At 39.0% G+C, this 22,334-nt stretch overlaps 1 protein-coding gene across 1 annotated transcript; it reads left to right on the forward strand.

Moving 5' to 3' along the window:
• Positions 1-12,152: 12,152 nt before the first annotated feature.
• muc13b (mucin 13b, cell surface associated) lies at positions 12,153-17,189 on the forward strand. Its single transcript, XM_082545034.1, has 12 exons — positions 12,153-12,309; positions 13,448-13,996; positions 14,101-14,223; positions 14,325-14,431; positions 14,588-14,646; positions 14,776-14,936; positions 15,349-15,477; positions 15,572-15,614; positions 15,706-15,743; positions 15,936-16,023; positions 16,191-16,482; positions 16,573-17,189. Exons 1-12 carry the CDS (start codon positions 12,237-12,239, stop codon positions 16,729-16,731), a joined length of 1,821 nt encoding a protein of 606 aa, XP_082401160.1. The 5' UTR covers positions 12,153-12,236; the 3' UTR covers positions 16,732-17,189.
• The last annotated feature ends 5,145 nt before the right edge of the window (positions 17,190-22,334 follow it).

Genomic DNA, 22,334 nt, shown 5'->3' on the forward strand with positions numbered 1-22,334 from the left:
TATTCTGTGTCCTCCCCCCTTGTGTCCGGTTCGGGTTCTAGATTTCCTGTTTTGTTCTGAAGGTCTCTGTCTGTCTGTCATTGTGTTCAGCTTGTCTCCTCCGCTCATCATGTGTATTGGGTTCAGCTGTTCTTCCCTCCTGTGTGTGATTACCCGATTACCTTGTGTGTGTATATTTAGTGGGTGTCGGTCTGTGTTCGTTGTCAGCTCGTCTGCGTTCTATGGTGTTTCGTTCCTGTCTCTGCGTCGCGCTGACCCGCACCCTTTTGTATGCTCTCAGGTTTGTCATTTAGTTCTCCCAGTTTAGGTTTCTTCAGTTGTTTTCTCATGCTTCGTTGTCTGTTTCTGCCACTGTCACCTGTAAATAAACCCTCACTCATATCATCAGTCGGCTGCCTGCATTTTGGGTCCTCCTTTTCCTCCAACACCACACGGCTCACTCCGCCAGCCGTGACATCTGAAGCTTACAACCAAAGTTTTTATCTGATGTAAAATGTATAGAAATCATACATATACCAACCAGACTGTACATCACTGTCACAACAGCGTTTGTGACAGAAGGTCGGTGGTTCAATCCCAGGCTGCTTCCTGGCTGCATGCCAAATATCCTTGGGCAAGATACTAACCCCATGTTTGCCTACTGGTGGTGGTCAGAGGGCCCGGTGGCGCCAGTGTCCGGCAGCATCGCCTCTGTCAGTGCGCCCCAGGGCAGCTGTGGCTACAATGTAGCTTGCCATTGCCAGTGTGTGAATGTGTGTGTGAATGGGTGAATGACTGAATGTAGTGTGAAGCGCTTTGGGGTCCTTAGGGACTAGAAAAGCGCTATACAAATGCAGGCCAGGCAGGCCATTTGTTTTCATTCAAAGGCTTTATGGGTTTAATACCTGGTGGGCCGGTCTTTAGTCAAAATGCCGGGGCTGTTTTTTTTTTTTGTCCCAGTCCAGTCCTGGGCACGACACGCTGTGTACTAATCTGAGAAGGTGCATCAAACAATAAATGGCCGCGCCAGCGGTGCACATCACAAATCAGCTCGCATAGACACATTAGTTGTGCCTCTTCTTAATGACGGTATCTTAACTAACAACCCCAAGTACCAGGTTCAACTTGTAATTGGCTAAAAATAGCTTAGCCTACTGGTGAGAGGGACATTGTTAGCTTTCCACAGTCCGACACTTCAAAAGCTTCAGGAGCTGTCTGCTCAGCACAGCATCAGCACCACGGAGTTACACGGATACATCCGTAGACTCGAGACACAATGCATTTTTGGGACCCACAGCTGTGTGTGGACCAAATGTTTTATTTTCTGATCAAACCAGAAATCTTTAATGAGCAGCTAGATTTGTCTTGCATTAACTGGCTGAGTTAATGCAACATCGAAGCAGCTGGAATCCACAGCTGTGTGTGTTCATGGCGCTTAACTGTCTTCAGAACATTGCAGAGGCCTTACTGACAGTATTTGGCTCTACATATCTGTGTGAGCAGATTTTCTCTCATATGAGTGTCCTCAGGTAGCCGTTATGGAGTTCTTGTTATGGATAAAAAGTGTCTTTTTTTGTTTCAAAATAGCTCATAACTATTCACTTATAGCTGCCAACATCTGAGGAAATTTTAAATGGCACTCGCCATCAGAAAGGTTGCCTACCCTTGGAGTATCCAGTAAACTCCTCCTCCTTTACAACCAGGTAGACATGGAAGCAGTGATGTTTTACTTTTGTAAAATAGTAAAAGAGTGTTGTCACATTACCGTTCAGTTTGTGGGTTACAACAGAAAATTATACATTACATTATTGTTTTCATGTGTTATGTGGTATTATTTCCACAAACCGAGGACATTTTGACTGACTCATAATTATTTGTATTCTCCTGTAACTTTGCTGTACAAACAGCTAAAACCTCCAAAATTTCAAGAGTAATAAGTTATTATAAGAACTGTTTGAACTAAAAATCAAGAATGTGGGATACTATTTGTCCGTGATTTGGACAGGCTGCTCCTGATGCAGAGGTAACATTTTGTCGGGATAACTACTGCATGTTTATGTTGTTGTAGTTTCCCTTTGTCTTTTGTCACATCCTCCATGATGCTGTGTGTCTCTCTCGTGTCATCTCTGTGTTGCTGAGTAATTTCATTTCGAGTTCTGATGTTCTATAGTTTGCATTTTATTCAAGTTTTCCCTAGAGTTCCAGTAAGAAAGCTGGGATTAGATTTTAGATCTGCATTTCAGTCCTTCACTTGGGTCCACACTCTGCCTGCGAGGTAAATTACTGCCCTAGCTAACTAGTGCTGCTCTGGCATAATAGTTTTGCCGCTAAAAACCAAAAATTTATCTCTGAAAGACTGTGACCTTTATATTGTGGAAGCTTCCATTTCAGCAAATGTGGAAGTGGATGGGGCAAGAATAGATACATCTTGCTTTGACAACAAACAATATGAAAGATAATTATATTCATTCATACTGTCTGTTGGCATATCTAGTTTATAGTCATATGATCCCTGCAAGGAAATTAGTGTTTTCGTCACTCATCCAAGTGAAGAAGTCACTCATCCAAGTGACTTCTTCACTTGGATGAGTGACGAAACATTTATCCCACAAAACGCTACTTCCAGATGAACAGAATCAACTTTTTGGACACAAGATTGTTAGTTAGTAATTTAGAAATGAATATTGTCTGTATGGACTGCAATAAAGTTAGACACACCGGTGCGCCTATGGCAAAAAGTTAGTCTAGAGCCCTGGTTTTTATTACAGTATTGCTGTGCAATAGGCTCTGCTGCCAGAAGATGGAGTTCTTCTCTACCAAATAAACCAGAATCTCTGGGAAGCTCTCCATCACAGCTCATAGATTTTTATCATGACAAAGTGGAATGTAATGTCAACAATGTCTGTGGTTTTCACATTGACTTCAGACAATATTGATTGCTCTGAAAAGCCTGTGTATCCTAGATACTAAACACGCGCTAGAGTGGGCCCTGATTCTGTATCTTCTGTATGGTACATATCAACAACTCTAAGTGTTTTGTTTTGTGTGGAAGGGGCTAGTTTCTGTCAAATAAATGTAGTAGATTTTGTTTTCACTTGATTGTATAAATAAAAATATAAGACTCAGCCCAAACATCACTACCAGTTCTAACCAGAACATAATCACATTTCCTGACCTCAAACATAACTTAATGGTAGATTTTGCCAGTTTACTCGTTTCTGATGGTAGCCAAATGCAGGTAAAGAACAACAACCAGATAATTCGTAAAAAACAACAACAAAACAAACAACAACAAAAAACAAACAAAAAACGTAAAAACACATGCACATACATACATACATATATCCCTGGATATATACATGCACATATAAAAATCATTATGAATTGTTAATCATGTTAATAGCAGTTGAGATTAATTATTTTGTGAAAATGTGTGCAGGAACCATCTACTGTAGCGCCAGAGTTGGAATGAGTTGTGCTGCAGATTTGACAAACCATGCATAATGGTGTGGGCTTTACCACCTGCACTTTGATCTCCACTGGTTGAAACAGTATGTGAAACGCATTATCAGGTGTCACTCTCCAACAGCAGCACAGCTTTTTGGTTATAGAAACATTCAGCTCCAAGGAGCTTTCATTTATGAGAGTGATGAGTAAATCTACTTGCTGATGATATGCTGCCAGGCTATTAGCGTCAGTCAGATGCGTGACCATGTCGTCTGCATATTTCAGAAGTGTCATATTGTTGAGATTACAGGTTATATTATTTATGTAAAGAGAGAATAAAATGGGAGATACAACACCCTGTGTTTACAACACTGTTTGAGGATTTTTCCTGTAAGAAATATCTGATCCATTTAACCAATAGACAAGAGTTTATCTATTATTTTGTGAGACAGTTAAGCTGGAGTGGGCCTGTAAGTGCCATGGGTCATAGTTTTTGTGATTTATGGTCTCGGTATGATGGTGGATTCCTTTCATGCATGTGGGACAAAGCCAGAAGCAGCTAGAATAGTTGGGTCATGACACCTTCAAGTGGGTTTATCCAAGAAAGTATGCAGACCAGTTTACTGGCCTCTGCTTTCTGCTCATCATGGTGTCGAGTCCTTACCAGTCCTCCCTCACATTCCCGGTTGTAAACTTTTCCTCCATTTTGTTCTTGTAGTGGATTTTGGCCAACTGCTTTCCTAGCTCATTTAATTTTTGTGAATCACCACTTAAAAAATGCCCATATTTTTTTTTTTATTTCAGATACATCTTCAGGTCTTTTGAGACCCAAGGCCTGTCATTTTGGTACAACCTGCTTAGATAAAATAAAAGAATCAGTACAAAATATCAGGTGAGAAGAAACTGAGTCAGTTAGCAGGTTAAGATCAGAATCATTGTTTTTGAAAAACACATTCCAGTCAGTCAGTTCTTAGTTTCTCAACCAACTCATTGTCCCATATCTTGATGGTTTCTGTTTGGATTTGGTTTGTTTTGTGTTTTTGTCTGAGGAAGTAAGAGAAGGAAGTAAGAGAATAATATTGTAGTCTGAGCAACCAAGGGGAGGGCAGGCTTTAGAGATACAAGCTCCAGGTAGATTTCCATAACAGTGGTCCGCCTTTTGTTCAGTATTGTTCCAATACTAATATATCGAAATCAGGTCCAGGATCACACCAATATCCCAGTGATTGTGTGAAATAAGTTTATAATCCAAGATTGTTAAAGAATAATATTCTTGTCTTGCCAAAAACAAACCCACATCCAATAGAGCTTCTGTAATCAATGATCCATGTACCCAGAAGGATGACTTTATGTCTTAGTGCAGAGCTGTCCAACCCCAGGCCTCAAGAGCCCGTGTGCTGCAGGTTTTAGATGTGTCCATGATCCAAAACAGCTGGTTTAAATGGCTAAATTACCTCCTCAACATGTCTTGAAGTTCTCTAGAGGTCTGGTAATGAACAATAAAATCATTTGATTCAGGTGCGTTGACCCAGGGTGATATCTAAAACCTGCAGGACACCAGGCCTGGAGCTGTACACCCCTGTCTTAGTGTCAGAATGTGAATACCTTTAGCACATTTGTGTAAAACAGCATTTACTTGACAAATTAACAGGAAAAACCTAATTCACTAGCTGAAGATGCTTCCATAGAGTATATGATGAATCACTTATAAAGCATGTATTTTGGATCTTCACCTAATCACAACTATATGAGATTATAGAACAATATATTAAGGCTCTCCATTAGCATAATTTAAATTAATTAATTAATTAATTAATTAATTAATAAAAAGACAGACACAGCTGACATGTTTGGAATTAGAAATGATTATATTTGGAAAATAAGGCAAAGTGCCAAGCTATTAGCCAATCGGTAAACTGCATTACACAGACCCAGATATTTGCTAATAAGTCCTTATATGAAAATAAAACTCTAGAATTTAAAGCCCGAGAACAGATTTCTTGAATGATTTAGAACAATTAACTTCATTACAAACCAAATAGTTTCATATGTAACTGGGAAAAAAGTGTCATAAACTTAGTGACATTAATTAGCTGAGGTCCAGCTTAACAGACAAACAGGACATTTAGCAGCTTAATCCATGCATAAAATTCTAACACTGCTCTCCTAAAAAAGCCTGACTTTTACGTTTTGACACAATATAAACATTTTAATGGCTCAATTAAAAAAAAAAAAAAAGCCCCATGAATATTAGCTATAGCTTTTTTACTTATTTAGAAACAGTCGCTAATTAAGTTGATTTATGTGCCAAAATTTGGGCATTTCTCTTTTTGCTTATTGACTCACTTTTATAGTCAGCCTCGAATAGCCATACAGTTTCCTGCAATGTTTGATGCTCTCATCTAGGTCACATTTTTTTGGTTTTATTTCAGTGGAAACTTTGGAAGAAGTCGTTTCAGGTTCCTTTTGATAAATACAAGAACTGTACTATTTGGGTTTTTTACAAAGTTGTTATCATTCTCAATCGGTCCCTTTTAAAAAAAATGTGTGCTTAATTACAGTTGTTATGTGCAGGCAATGCATCACTGCCAGGAACAAGAAGTTGGATGAGGTCTTTGGACTTTGACAGCAGTCAGTTATTGCTCTGTGATCATACCTCTATTGACCCTTCTCAAGACAACATATTCATAAATCCTGCTAACAAAATATTCCAAGAGAAGGTCATTCACTTGCTCCATAAACAACTGTGACACTAATCCAAACTGCAGGCAGAAAGTTAAAAATTAAACCATTGCTTTATAGAATTTGGTTGCTGAGGTGCAGCTCTGATGAACCATCAAAAATAATCCTTTATCACAGGAGACATTGTAATGATGATCAGGGGTGCTGTAAGGGGGAGAAAAGTGATGACGTTTCTAATGGGGGCCTAGAAAAAAAATAGAACAGGCAATTAGTCATTTTTTAAACAAAATTATTAACCTTTCACTATAAAATAATAGGTTTTCATACTTACATACTTATAAACTCATATACATATTTGTTTTCTAGTATTAGGTTTGTTTTGTCGACTTACTATCAGCTTTTTTCATGATTTAGTTTGCTCCATGATCACGCTCTCCTAGGATGTAGGATATATACACACACACATATATATAATGGCTTGCATATATCAGTCTTGTACAAAATTGATGTATTTATCTAAATAAAGGCAGAAAGTCTGCTTGAATGTCTGTGTAGACTTCGATTTTGGGGTTGGCATGGTTTGCAATAATAAAGTGGTAAAAACTCCAATCCAGCCAAAAAGACAGCTTCGAAAAACATGAAGGACCGTGTGAATTTTGGAATCTTAAAAATATATTTTAATAGGAGAATCCTTTGCAGGATACCTAGAAGTGGTAGTGCCAGTCAGATGTTTGTAGCTGTGGGTGTCTGGACTTTTAAAGCACTTTTAAGAAAGTTAATGTTCAGTTTTAGAGAACGACTGGATGGTTCGAGTAACAGTATAATTTTAGCACTTACAGATCCGACAGTGAGTGGTTCCCGTTACTCATCCAGTCTCAGAAAGCACTGGTTAAAGTGTTTGTGTATTTATTGATTTATTTTAAGTAATTGTGTTTTATGTATATTATGGTTTTATATTTTTACAAATGCTTTATATACTTATTTATATACATATATATATTTAATGGTATACCTTGTGTTGTGTGTGTGGGGGGGGGGAGTTGTGTGTGTGTGTTTCTTGTCTTGTTTTTATGGACATGTAGTCTGCCAATAAAGATTGAATTGAATTGAATAGCTTATCCTACTGAGAAAGACCTCATGGCTCGTGGCAGTTCGTCTTGTAATTGGAAGGTTGCCAGTTCGAGCCCTGGCTCGGAAAGTCTCGGTCGTTGTGTCCTTGGGCAAAGACACTTCACCTGTTGCCTACTGGTGGTGGTCAGAGGGCCCGGTGGCACCAGTATTGGCAGCCTCACCTCTGTCACTGCACCCCAGGGCAGCTGTGGCTACAATGTAACTGGCCATCACCAGTGTGTGGCTGTGTGTGTGAATGACTGAATGTAGTGTAAAGTGCCTTGGGATAATTAGGGACTAAGTAAAGCGCTATACAAATACAGGCCATTTACCATTTACCCAGGGCAGTTCATATTACACTTATGTAGTTGATAGAACAGAATAATTGATAGAATAAGAGGTAAATGACAGAAAAAGTTTCCTGCTTTTTCACTAATATATACTATAGACATTTCTGTGTGTGTGTGGGAAGTGTGTTGTCCACAATGTGTTCCCAGTAAAAAAAGAAGAAAAAACATTTTGTTTGAATTAACAAAAACTGCATGTGGCCCACGACATAAAAATGAGTTTGACATCCCTACTCTAACCTGACTTGTTATAATTTTATATTGGCAATAAGACAAAGTCTTATTTTGCTTTATAGATTTTTTTTTGTCATAGCAAATCTCATTTCTTAACACCGAAGTACCAGTCACTATGGGAAAACAGTACTTTATTGTTTAATAATGCACTGGGTGTTAAAGTGTCCACCCCCAGCCCCTTGACCCACCTTTGTGATAAGGAAACACTTTCAGTGTCAGTTCATATTTTTTCTGGACCAGGGGCGGATCTACTGTGATTGCATTGGGTGGCATCGAAGTTTTGTCAGTAGCAACCAACAGTGCAGTTTTCTGACATTTTGCTTAAATTTATGAATGTAACAATTGTATATCTAACTGACCACCTCATGTTGTGCAGTTTTCTGGATTTTATACTTGGGCTACATATTTATTTATTATATAGGCTATAGAGTACTTCAAAATAAAGATCACCTTTTTTTTAATGTAACTAAAATGTTTTATTTGGGCCAGAGCCAAAAAGAAAGTTCAAGAGGATGTTAATATGAAACGTGTGTATACTTGCTGCATTTGATGTATTTTAACCACATATAGTTCACATTACAGAAAGTAACACCTGTATAGTTGTAAAGAAATGGCTTTGATTTTACCACCCCGTGTGATTTCCATGCCACCCTAAGAAAATGTCTCTAGATGCTCCCCTGTTTAGCACTTGTAATTCAGTTAAAAAATGATAAGTTGTTTGATATGCTACTATAATAATAATAACAATAATAACAGACTACAGGACCACCAAACCCTCCCCCGCATCCTCTGATGTCTCCTTCCTCAACGAGCTCAAGAACTTTTATGCTCGTTTTGAGCGAGGGAACCCCACAACCACAACCAAAGCAGACATGACGCCAGACCACCAACCTATGACTCTCTCCCCCACCGTTGTAGGAGCGGTGCTGAGCAGGATCAATGTCCACAAGGCTGCAGGCCCTGATGGCATCCCTGGGCATGTTCTCAGAGCGTGTTCTGGGGAGCTTGCAGGAGTGCTCACAGACATATTCAATCTGTCCTTGGCCCACGCTGTGGTACCGGCCTGCTTCAAATCCACCTCCATCGTCCCAATACCCAAAAACTCCAACCCATCTTGCCTCAATGATTACCGCCCAGTAGCACTCACCCCCATCATCACTAAGTGCTTAGAGCGACTGGTCCTAGCACACTTCAAATCCTGTCTCCCCCCCACCCTGGACCCCCACCAATTCGCATACCGCCGGAACAGGAGCACAGAGGATGCAGTCTCCATCGCAATGCACTCTGTCCTCTCACACCTGGACAACAACAACACCTACGGCAGAATGCTGTTTATAGACTTCAGTTCAGCATTCAATACAATCCACCCCTCACAACTCATCAGGAAACTGACAGACCTGGGTATCAGTTCCCTCATCTGCAAATGGTTACTGGACTTCCTGACCAACCGCCCCCAACATGTCCGGCTGGATAACCGCTGCTCATCTACCATCACAATGAACACCGGTGTACCACAAGGCTGTGTGATGAGCCCTTTCCTCTACTCCCTCTTCACCCACGACTGCAGACCTGCTGATGGTTCCAACACCATCATTAAGTTTGCAGATGACACCACGGTGATTGGCCTCATCAGTGACAACGATGAGGCCGCCTACAGGGAGGAGGTGGATCGTCTGGCTGAGTGGTGCGACAGAAACAACCTGCTGCTTAACACCGAGAAGACCAAGGAGCTCATCGTGGACTACAGGAGGAATGCTGACCCACATCCACCCATCCACATTAAGGGGACGGCTGTGGAGCGTGTGAGCAGCTTCAAGTTCCTGGGAGTCCACATCTCCGAGGATCTCACCTGGACGACCAACTGCTCCAAGCTGGTCAAGAAGGCTCACCAGCGCCTCTTCTTCTTGAGGACTCTGAGGAAGAACCACCTGTCCTCAGACATCCTGGTGAACTTCTATCGCTGCACCATCGAGAGCATCCTGACCAACTGTATAACAGTCTGGTACGGGAACTGCTCTGCCTCGGACCGGAAGGCGTTGCAGAGGGTCGTGAAAACTGCCCAGCGCATCGCCGGAGCACCACTTCCTGCCATAAAAGACATCTACAGGAAGCGGTGTCTGAAAAGGGCTGGGAAAATCATCAAAGACCCCAGTCACCCATCACATGGACTCTTCACCCTCCTGCCCTCTGGGAGGCGCCACAGGAGCCTCCGGACTAAGACCACCAGGTACCGGAACAGCTTCTTCCCCACAGCTGTCAGACTCCTGAACTCTGCCTCCTGACATCTGACCCACGTTAAACTCATGGACTGAACATACACACACCCACAATGGACAACTGTACCCTCAAACACAATAATAACATGGACTGAACCACCACTCACAACCACTAGCACTTTATATAGCCTCTGTAGAAACTATCTACACCCTCACTTATCTTAACTGCACTACTGTATAGCTCTGTGTAAATAATCATTCTGTACATTCGATAATCTTTAATCCTACAACTGTTTACAACTTGCATAGTTCCCATTTCTGTATAGCTGTATATCCCAGATTCTGTAAAGTTATTTATTTCATATTCTGTATAGTTTTTCATATTTATATCCTGTTCATATCCTGTACATAGCTTGTACTCACTACAGCCTGTACATACTTATAGTTATAGAATATTCACAACATACTTCATACCGTGTACATTATAACATACCATAATAGACCCATTTCTGTAATATACTCACATATCTATATTATTGCTAATATATATTGTAATATATCTATATCACTAAAGCACTTCTGGATGGATGCAAACTGCATTTCGTTGCCCTGTACCTGTGCATGTGCAATGACAATAAAGTTGAATTCTATTCTATTCTATTCTAATAATTCTTATTATTCTTATTCTTATTATTAGTATGAATTTTGGTTAAAACTATTTTTTTTTGTTTTGCATTGGTGACCATGGTGACAGTGATGTTGTGTAAAACTATAACAATTCAAATGTGTTCAAGGTTAACTTGGCAATAATGTAATTTCATGGGTGGTGCTGCGATGATAGCTCTCATTAAACTTTAAAACTTTAGAATCTTCTGTTCAAGTCTTTTCAAGTCTTTCAGTCTTGTATAATTTTAGTTGTTTAGTAATTTACACCGACTGTTATCTCACATCATATGACATCTAGAAATCAAAGGTCACTTTAGCCTTCTCGCCACTGTTTTACGACCCGTCTAGTTTCCAGGACACCTTATAAGTGTGATGAACCATAATCTTTAGTTATATAGCCCTTAGTTTAAAAATAACTATCAAATCTATCTCTAAATTTTCTACAAAAATATAAGAATATTGGGTCAACTTTTACCAGGAAGTCTTCTTTCTCTGCTTCACTTTGTTTGGTTTTAACTAACAAGCAATGAGGAAGAGCAAAGGGTAATTTTAATATTGTTTTTGATGATCCAATAATATGCCATCCAGAAGTCAAAAGTTTGAAATAGTAACTCAAAGCTATAATTTAGCTCTGCCAGGAAATGTTCTTTCTTTTTTCAGTAGTAAAAACAACCACACATGTTTTATTTTGCTAGGCTCACAACTAAAAAAAATAAATAAATAAATAAAAAAAAAAGAAAACTTGAACCTGAAGACCAAGAAGAACATTTCTCTCTGCACTCTCTTGGCATTCATAGGTCAATATTTTGGGTCACAATCTCAAAAATGTGACATTTTGACTAAGCTCTACCTGGAAATTTATTTATGTCAATGTTGGAAATGGCTTCCATAGTTTCATATGTTAGGATTAAATTTCAACAGTGGAAAATGGTCACCACAATTATAAGTACAAGCAAAAAAATCTATTTGAATTTTTAAAATCTGTTATACTATTATAGCACCTGATTTAACCATAAAAGTGATTTATCTTCACTGTTTATGGGATTAGTTTTGATATATGATGTAAATTAGGCATAACCATAGAAAATAAAAGGTTTGGGGCCACTTTTCATGAAAGTCTTGTTTCTCTTCTTCACTTTGTTTGGTTTTAACTCCCAATCGATCCTGATGGTTCACAGTAATTTTAATGTTGTTTTTGCACAACCTAACATAATCCTTTTTCTCTGCACTTCATAGAGCTCATATGGTAAAGTAATAGCGTGTGAATTGTATGTTTGTAATCAGCACCACGCTGTTCTGGACTGGCCTTTAAAATATCCACTAGATAACCAAGCTGGCAAAAAAAGTCATGGAAAATTGATAGGTGGACGAAAGGCTTGAAAAGTGGGCTTCCTGGCCTGGGCGTGACCTGCACTTAGCACACTGCCTAAATGAGGAGTGGCTACTCATTAAAACCGCCAGTGGAGGAGTATTATCAGTTTTAAACCCAAAGATTTAGAGAACTACAGACGTGGCCACTTCTAACCTTCATTGACTTTTTTTTCCTGTGGTAAAGATGTTTTTAATTTTTCCAATGGCTCAAAAATTCATCCTCCTGTTTGTCCTTTGGCTTGTTGTAGCCATTTTCAGTAAGTAGCCTGATTTTATTGGATCAACTTTAAAATCCTCTTTTTTTTCAGTTTAATAGTGATGATGATGATGATGATGATGATAGAGTAACACGGTAGAGCACATATTAACAAATGAAAACATCAGATAAACTTAAGAGGTGAAATATTCATTTTAATATTGTTGTTTTTTAATTTCATTAGGTTTTCATTTTAATTGAGTCTAAACTGTTATGTACACAGGTGGGGCCTAATAGGCTTTATATAAATAGTAGATGAATAGATTTTTTTTTTTTTAAGAATTTGCAGTCATTCCTGATCCAAGATTACGGCTGTAACAGCGAAATTGAGAGATACCCATGGCGTAAGACTGCCTGGATTAATGTTCTCTAATCAAAATATCTCAAATTAGCTTGAATATGAGAATATTATTTTCATGATTAACAGTTACTAGTTCTTTTCCCCTTTTGTTTTGCTTCTATACAAATTCTATACACTCATATGTTTGTAATAATTGTGTAACTCGAACAGCTTTCTTTTGCAGCCATTGTGTATCTGGGCTGGTTTAGCACATACATAAGTAAATTTGACCAGTGTGTCTGTGTCAACAGTCCCACAATATTTCATTTTATTATTTTATGACCCTGTTGTTGTACCACATCCTTTTGGCATGGAACAATAAAGGAAGTCTCTTTGTTCACTTCAGATCCTGCAAACTGTTTAATGCTTTACATGTCTGAAACCTAAATGATGGTTGAGTGAACTTTATGTTCTCCATGCAGAGTCTGTGTCACTGCTGGTGCTCTCTTACTGAGACTGAGAAATAATCCAATTTAACTCTGTGTTTCCTAATTAAAAATAAAATCAGTAAATAATTAATATATCTTCATGTTTTAGTTAGAGTTATTTATGTATTATCCATATAAATGTGAAATGGCATTTTTATCAGAAAAGAACATTTTCAGTGAGTTTGACACTGACACCCCCACAAACTACTTCTCCTTTTTCTCCTGCGTTTCATGCCTGCTCATATACTGTATGATCCTGCTTTAATAACTTTGATTGATTTTTTTCTGGCTTGCTTCCTGGGTATAAAATTTCAAAAGTTATGAACAAAGGTTATCATGTACTAACTACTGCATTTAAACACACCTCTTAGCAACAGGCGTTTCAACTACTGCAACAACAGGCGATTCAACTACTGCAACAACAGGCGATTCAACTACTGCAACAACAGACGTTTCAACTACTGCAACAACAGACGTTTCAACTACTGCAACAACAGGCGATTCAACTACTGCAACAACAGACGTTTCAACTACTGCAACAACAGACGTTTCAACTACTGCAACAACAGGCGATTCAACTACTGCAACAACAGACGTTTCAACTACTGCAACAACAGACGTTTCAACTACTGCAACAACAGGCGATTCAACTACTGCAACAACAGGCGATTCAACTACTGCAACAACAGACGTTTCAACTACTACAACAACAGACGTTTCAACTACTGCAGCAACAGACGTTTCAACTATTGCAACAACAGACGTTTCAACTACTGCAGTAACAGGCGATTCAACTACTGCAACAACAGGCGATTCAACTACTGCAACAACAGACGTTTCAACTACTGCAGCAACAGACATTTCAACTACTGCAACAACAGGCGATTCAACTACTGCAACACCAACTACTCAATTTAAAGGTAATTCGATTGCTCTGGATCCAAATGTTCACAGGTTATACTGCTTATATAGTGTTTCAAATTGTGTGTGTGTGCACGCACTTGTTTTGTTTCTCACTTTAAAGATCCCTGCAATTCAAATCCCTGTGGCACTGGAAGCACCTGTGAGGTCCGTTATAACGACACATATGTATGCTTGTGCCTGGCTGGTGATTTCTACAACAATGTTTCAAAGAGTTGTGAACGTTGTAAGTATTTGTTTGTGTGCCGCTATGAAGTTTTAAGTTTATGTGACAGTGACATAATGAAGATTATATAGTAACATATAATGTTATTTTCTTGATTTCAGCCAAAGTTTTCCCTGGAAAACTTCAACTAAATAAAGATTTTAATGACAAAATGAGAAACCACACATCAAAGGAATTTAAAGAAACTGCAGATATAATTATTGCTGAGGTAAGTAATCATGTAGTACTCTCTATCAATAAATGTATCTTTATAGACATTTTTTTTGAAATTGCACTTGACATTACAAGATAAATTTAAGCTAAAATTGAAAACAATTATATCTTACTCATCTTGACCAAAACATATTTTCCTTTGAAAACACAGCTTGATAACGTTTATAATGGGAAGGATGGTTACTCTGGATCTATAGTGCTGAAACTCCTGTAAGTCTCAGACTGACAACAACTTTTACCGTACCATTTTTCAGCCTATTTTACATCACAGAACACTATGTTATTATCCTGAGTAAATACAGGATGCAATTATCACTAAATGTGATTTTTCCTTTACAGGCCAAGAACCACTTCTAGGTCAAGGAATACGGCTTTGAAGGTCGATGCATTAGTAGACATCACCTTCAAAGCCAGTTCTAATATCAAAGTAGCTGAAGTTGAGAAAACACTAAAAGAGTGTCCGGACGTGAAGTGTACCGTGATTGGGAAGACCTTTGAGAGTAAGTTTATTACATGTATTCTAGTGTGTTGTGTTTTTTATCGATATATTTCTAGAACAAGACTCACTGTAGATATAGATTTATTTTCAAAAAGAATACAATTGACAAGATGTGTTTCAGAATCTTAAATGAAACTCTTTCACCCATCTGTCAAAGATGATTTAGCTGTAATAACAATATAATGGATGTCACAATCAGGACAGCTGTTGCCATTACATATATTCTAATCTTTGCATTTATAATTCAGTGAGTTATGATGTTCTGATGATAATATTTCTAAACTGAAGTCATGCTGTTAATTTCATTCAAGGGTTTATTGCATGGATTATTAGTGATTCATTTATTTCACTGTTGTACATGTTATGAAACATGTCTTTGAGTACTGAGACTTTTTTCTCTCCTTCATTTAAAGCTAAGAACCTGTGTGATAACACTCCCTGTGATGAAAAAAATACAAATTGCACATCAAGCGATGGAATTTTCAGCTGTACCTGTAAAGAAGGCTACAAGAAGACAGACTACAGTACTAGAATGTGCATTGGTAAGATGATTACCTGAGCAAAGTAAGTGGTGTGTGTGTCTGTGTGTGTCTTATGTAAGCAAACGACAAAGTGTTTCAATTTTTCTTTTTACAGCTTGTCCCCTTGGGGAAAAATTTAAGGATAATGAGTGTGTGAAGTAAGTACTCCTTCCCCTCCTGTATGTCTTCTATTGTTATAAAGCTTGCGTTAAAAGAAATCCTAGAATCAACCTTCTTCTTGTCTTCCAGATGCTCATTTGGTTATTCTGGTTTTAACTGCTCAGAAAGTGAGTATACTGCATGTTTTTAAAAGTGAAAGCAGAAACATGCTTACTTAATGACAATTATTTAAAGAAAAACCTCACAAGATTAATGACAACATGTGATACAATAGATAGAAAGGTTATTCAAAAGCTGGAAAATTTAATAAAAGTTTTTAAATAACCTGCCTTGATGTCCTCTTCATTGTGTTTTATTAGACTGGCAGCTCATTCTGGTAATCGTGGGCTCTGTGCTTGGAGGACTGCTGCTCATAGCCCTCATCCTTCTACCAGTAGTAGCTACCCAGTAAGTTTCTTAGCAATTCATTTGCCCCCATAAATGTGAGAAAGTGTTTTTCTCACTTTGATTTAGGCTTTATTGTAGATGCAAATGCAATTAAAATCAAGAGAATTTGTTCATGTCTGACAGACTCAATAGTGAATTACAATATTTTTTTCCTGCTGTGATTTCAGAAAATCAAACAAAACCTCCAAGAAGAGCAAAAGTGCAGAAATGGAAAAACCCTACACTAACCTGAGTTCTGCCTCACAACCGATGGCTAGCAACAAGTTTGGCCACAGCCAGGGAGTCTCATTTAACAGGTCAGCCAATGGCCATTCAGGTTTTCAGAATGGTGGGGTGCCTGTGTTCCCACGAGCTGCCACCACCACCAACAGCATGGACAACAGGACCAACCTGGAGATGAAACCAAACAATGGCCGACAAAACTTTGGACATATGAACAGTGGCTCAGAATATTCCTCTGTGTGTATAAAGAAGAGATACGTTCATCAGATTTTTGGATTTTTTAGTGTTTACTGTTAAATTTACTCTCATTCTTTTTTTTCTCTGTAGCGGTTATATGATGAACCAGAGGACATACGCCCATACGGTCAGACTCGACCTCAGAACAACCCGTATGCCGAGAATCAGCCCAGGATCAACCCGTATACTCAGAACCAAGGCCACAGCAACCCGCACTACACACACGATGATGGAAGACGCTACTATTAGTACAAAATCAGAAAGGCTCACTATACAATGACATTTTTGAAGGTTTATGTTTTTAAATTTGTTTTATATTTCCTGTATGTTCATTACATACATCTTATGTGACTGACAACAGTACAAACTGTCATAAACCAATCTTGTCTGATTGTGACTACGTTATATCAAGTTGGAGACATGATTTCGAGGATTGGTCTCATTTTTTATCCGTTTTGATTTAATGAATTATGAGTTATTAAAGAGTTGTCTATTTAAATAGAATGAAAACCCTGAACACTCATGCCCAAATATATTGCGATAATGAGGTGCTGCTTATGATTGTTCCTTTGTCTGATAAATGCTTCATTCGTCTGTGAATTCACAAATTTTTTGCATGTAAATACGTTACATGTTTGTGATGAACTGAAATTTGATGTTTAATTCAGTTTTTGTGAATGAGACGAGTTTATTCTAATAAAATTATAAGAACCTGTGTGTAGTATATATTAGCATCAAGCGGTGAGGTTGCACACATATATGTGTGTGTCTCAAAAAAGGAAACTCAAAGATGTACACTTGATGTCAAACCCGGTCAGTTCAATTGCCATCCAGACTGTATGTACTGAGTAAGGGTCCCTCCACTAAACACCCCATGATAACCCAGGTTACCTTGGATATGAGTGAGAGATGGATAACTGAAGGCATACCAACTCAGACATCGTCTGGATTAACAAGGTCGGTGTCAGGTGTTGAGGTCTCTGTCCAGAAAAGCACATTCCTAGGAACACCAAAGGTACTGCACAGGACCCTCAAGCTCTGAGTTTGAAGAATAGACTGTCCACAGGGGTGAGAGGGGAATTTAATATATATATATATATATATATATATATATATATATATATCCATCCATCAGTCCCTCATCCTATTCATGTAGCCCCTTCCGCCAGGGTTACTTGCATAGTAGCATTCCAACAACGCCCTGTTTTCATCTCTTGCCCACCAATGCCTTCTTGTTCCAGTAGCCCACTTTTCATCAGGGTGCCCTGGTTCCTCAACACCTGACGCGGACCTTGTTGATCCGGGCAACATCCGAGCCAGCATGCCTTCATATTTATCTGTCTTGCTCATGTCTGCGGTAGGCTTGCTTAGCATAGGGGGTCTAGCCTTAGGACCCTTACTGGATACAGACGCCCCAGGCAGGAATCGAACTTGCAATCCTCTGTTCCAAAGGCGTGTAGTCTAACCACTACGCTATCCAGCTGCTATCCAGCTGGTGGCTAACCAACCGGACATAGTGGTGGTAGACAAACAGAAGAAGACGGCCGTAGTGATTGATGTAGCGGTTCCGAATGACAGCAATATCAGGAAGAAGGAACACGAGAAGCTGGAGAAATACCAAGGGCTCAGAGAAGAGCTCGAGAGGATGTGGAGGGTGAAGGTAACGGTGGTCCCCGTGGTAATCGGAGCACTAGGTGCGGTGACTCCCAAGCTAGGCGAGTGGCTCCAGCAGATCCCAGGAACAACATCGGAGATCTCTGTCCAGAAGAGCGCAGTCCTGGGAACAGCTAAGATATTACGCAGGACCCTCAAGCTCCCAGGCCTCTGGTAGAGGACCCGAGCTTGAAGGATAAACCGCCCGCAGGGGCGTGCTGGGTGTGTTTTTATATATATATATATATATATATATATATATATATATATATATATATATATTATTTATTTTTTTTTTTATGTAAATATAAATAAACAAGTCCCTATAAATCATTCACACGGATCATTTAAATTGATCTTGCTACTCTATGTATAAGTTGCAGATTGGATGATGCCCTGTTTTTGTATATACAGAGTGTATTTTATCTTTGACTTCAATAACTGATTAAAGTCAGTAATTTATAGGCAAAGTAAATATATATTTTCCCAGTTTTGTGTGGTATCGTTTTATTATCACTCATATAATAAATATAAGTATATTAGTGTTTAGTTTATTTTATACATTATATAGTAGCTAAATACACTAACCTCGTTTTGAAAGAAAGGTTTGTTTTTTTTCAGTGATTCAGCTGAGAAGGCACATCTGACTCCTCTTATAGCATGGATGCTTTAGGAAGAGTTGAATCATTTTAATCCATATTTATTTAATTTACACACAGATAAAGCATAATAGCACACAATCCTCCCGCAGATTTCATCATCAATCTGTGAGAATTCTATTTGTAGTTTGTGTTTGTTTTTTTAACCACTGGAGGGCACCAGAGTTTTACTAACAAACATTTTTGAAGCATCCGTGCTACTCAGGAAGTAAAGAAGTGTCATGCTTTGTGTAGCCACAGGATGTCAGCTTTCTTTTCCAGGCATGTTGTCTGTAGATGATAAGAAGAAGAAGAAGAAAAACTTGTTTATCCAACATCCTGTAAACTCTGGGGTGGTTAGAATTATCCATGTTAATTCTCTCAACCATAGTTTCAAAAGTGTGCAGTTTGCAGCCAATCACTGTGTTGGTGTCACCAGCTCCTAGCAGACCACAGCAAAGTACACACCACTAACCTTACCTGACTGATAGAAAATCTCCATAATTTTTGCTGCACATACTAAGGAATCTCTGCTTCTTGTATTCCTCTACCACAGCGGTCCCCAACCCCCGGGCCTCGGACCGGTACTGGTCCGTGAGTCGTTTGGTACCGGGTTGCGAGAGTTGAGGCTCAGGTGTGAAATGTATAGTTTTCAGGGTTTTTATCAGTTTTCAGCGTTATTTTGTTATAGTTTTTATCGTTTACTCGGTTTTCCTTGGTCTTTTCGGAAAGCAGAACAGACTTAAAACACAAAGGGAAACACGGCACAAGAACTCACACCACAATAAAAACACAGACACACTGAGGGAGACACAGAGGGCAAAGACACAAGGGAAAAATACTCAAATAATCAAGGAGACAGAAAGAGAGAATATAACTAAAGACTACTAAAGAACCAAGACATAACCCAAAATACAGAAATATCACAAGGAAACACAAAATGCTGGGTCAGAAGGACCTAGAACCCTGACGATGCACGGCACATGTACCAATGAGAAAACCACATGATTTCCTCATGAAGCTTCAGAGACTGGTAACTAAGAAACACATCATTTTTGTTGCAATAATTCAGAACCTGATGTTTCTACAGCTGGTAAATTTAATTGATTGGACATGATTTGGAAAGGCACATGTATAATGTCACAGAATTGACAATGCAGATCAGAGCACAAACCATTCACATACATCAACACTTTGGAAAAGTGTCAAGAGGGAATCTAAGATTATTTCATGCACATTTATGGGCAACATTTCACACTTCCATCATAGCTAAATGAGCCATCAATAATTTGATCATATTTGATTCATGTCCTGGGATTCATCTATTCCTGGAATAGATGACAGTGTGAAGGAATTCCCAAACCTGGGCGCATAACTTTGGATAACTTGCATCAAAAACAAAAAAATGCTTTGAAGCAGCCATCAACAGACCTTAGATTGCTGCAAAAAGCAGAAACAAATCTATCTTCTAGTACCAGGCAAGATGAACATTTTCTTGGGGTTCCTTTGGTGCTGAATTCTTCTTCCTGATAGAACAAAGCCTTTTTTTGACATTTGGTCGACACTCCTCCAGAAATCCAGTTGCTGGCCTATGGGTTCTGTAACGGATAACCATGCATCCTGAAATTCTTAAACAAAATAAAAGGGTCAATAAAGTAAGATTTAAAAGATTATTTGCAGTTGTTTGGTTAATGTCAAGTTTTCTGTAATCCTCAAGCAGTGAGCTTCAACACTACAGGGAGTGCAGAATTATTAGGCAAGTTGTATTTTTGAGGAATAATTTTATTATTGAACAACAACCATGTTCTCAATGAACCCAAAAAACTCATTAATATCAAAGCTGAATGTTTTTGGAAGTAGTTTTTAGTTTGTTTTTAGTTTTAGCTATTTTAGGGGGATATCTGTGTGTGCAGGTGACTATTACTGTGCATAATTATTAGGCAACTCAACAAAAAACAAATATATACCCATTTCAATTATTTATTCTTACCAGTGAAACCAATATAACATCTCCACATTCACAAATATACATTTCTGACATTCAAAAACAAAACAAAAACAAATCAGTGACCAATATAGCCACCTTTCTTTGCAAGGACACTCAAAAGCCTGCCATCCATGGATTCTGTCAGTGTTTTGATCTGTTCACCATCAACATTGCGTGCAGCAGCAACCACAGCCTCCCAGACACTGTTCAGAGAGGTGTACTGTTTTCCCTCCTTGTAAATCTCACATTTGATGATGGACCACAGGTTCTCAATGGGGTTCAGATCAGGTGAACAAGGTGGCCATGTCATTAGTTTTTCTTCTTTTATACCCTTTCTTGCCAGCCACACTGTGGAGTACTTGGACGTGTGTGATGGAGCATTGTCCTGCATGAAAATCATGTTTTTCTTGAAGGATGGAGACTTCTTCCTGTACCACTGCTTGAAGAAGGTGTCTTCCAGAAACTGGCAGTAGGACTGGGAGTTGAGCTTGACTCCATCCTCAACCCGAAAAGGCCCCACAAGCTCATCTTTGATGATACCAGCCCAAACCAGTACTCCACCTCCACCTTGCTGGCATTTGAGTCGGACTGGAGCTCTCTGCCCTTTACCAATCCAGCCACGGGCCCATCCATCTGGCCCATCAAGACTCACTCTCATTTCATCAGTCCATAAAACTTTAGAAAAACCAGTCTTCAGATATTTCTTGGCCCAGTCTTGACCTTTCAGCTTGTGTGTCTTGTTCAGTGGTGGTCATCTTTCAGCCTTTCTTACCTTGGCCATGTCTCTGAGTATTGCACACCTTGTGCTTTTGGGCACTCCAGTGATGTTGCAGCTCTGAAATATGGCCAAACTGGTGGCAAGTGGCATCTTGGCAGCTGCACGCTTGACTTTTCTCAGTTCATGGGCAGTTATTTTGCGCCTTGGTTTTTCCACACGCTTCTTGCGACCCTGTTGACTATTTTGAATGAAACGCTTGATTGTTCGATGATCACGCTTCACAAGCTTTGCAATTTTGAGACTGCTGCATCCCTCTGCAAGATATCTCACTATTTTTGACTTTTCTGAGCCTGTCAAGTCCTTCTTTTGACCCATTTTGCCAAAGGAAAGGACGTTGCCTAATAATTATGCATATAGGGTGTTGATGTCATTAGACCACACCCCTTCTCATTACAGAGATGCACATCACCTAATATGCTTAATTGGTAGTAGGCTTTTGAGCCTATACAGCTTGGAGTAAGACAACATGCATGAAGAGGATGATGTGGACAAAATACTCATTTGCCTAATAATTCTGCACTCCCTGTACTAAATAATCTCTGCTTTCTGTGGAAATTGAGCCTGTTCCCTGTCTTGGTATTCGAGTTCAGCCTGTTGTTGATATAGAAGCCCAGACACTTGTATTCCTCTACCACATCAACATCTTCATCCAGCATGTACATGGGTCATGTCGCCACTCTCTTCCTTCTGAAGACGATCTTATTCACACTCAGAAGAAGATAATTCCTCCCAGACCACTCCACAAAATCATTCACTAGTGATCTGGACTCCTCATCCTGCCCATCACTAATACATC

The sequence above is a fragment of the Aulonocara stuartgranti genome (genome assembly GCF_965226115.1).
Source record: "Aulonocara stuartgranti genome assembly, chromosome: 8".
NCBI lineage: Eukaryota > Metazoa > Chordata > Actinopteri > Cichliformes > Cichlidae > Aulonocara > Aulonocara stuartgranti.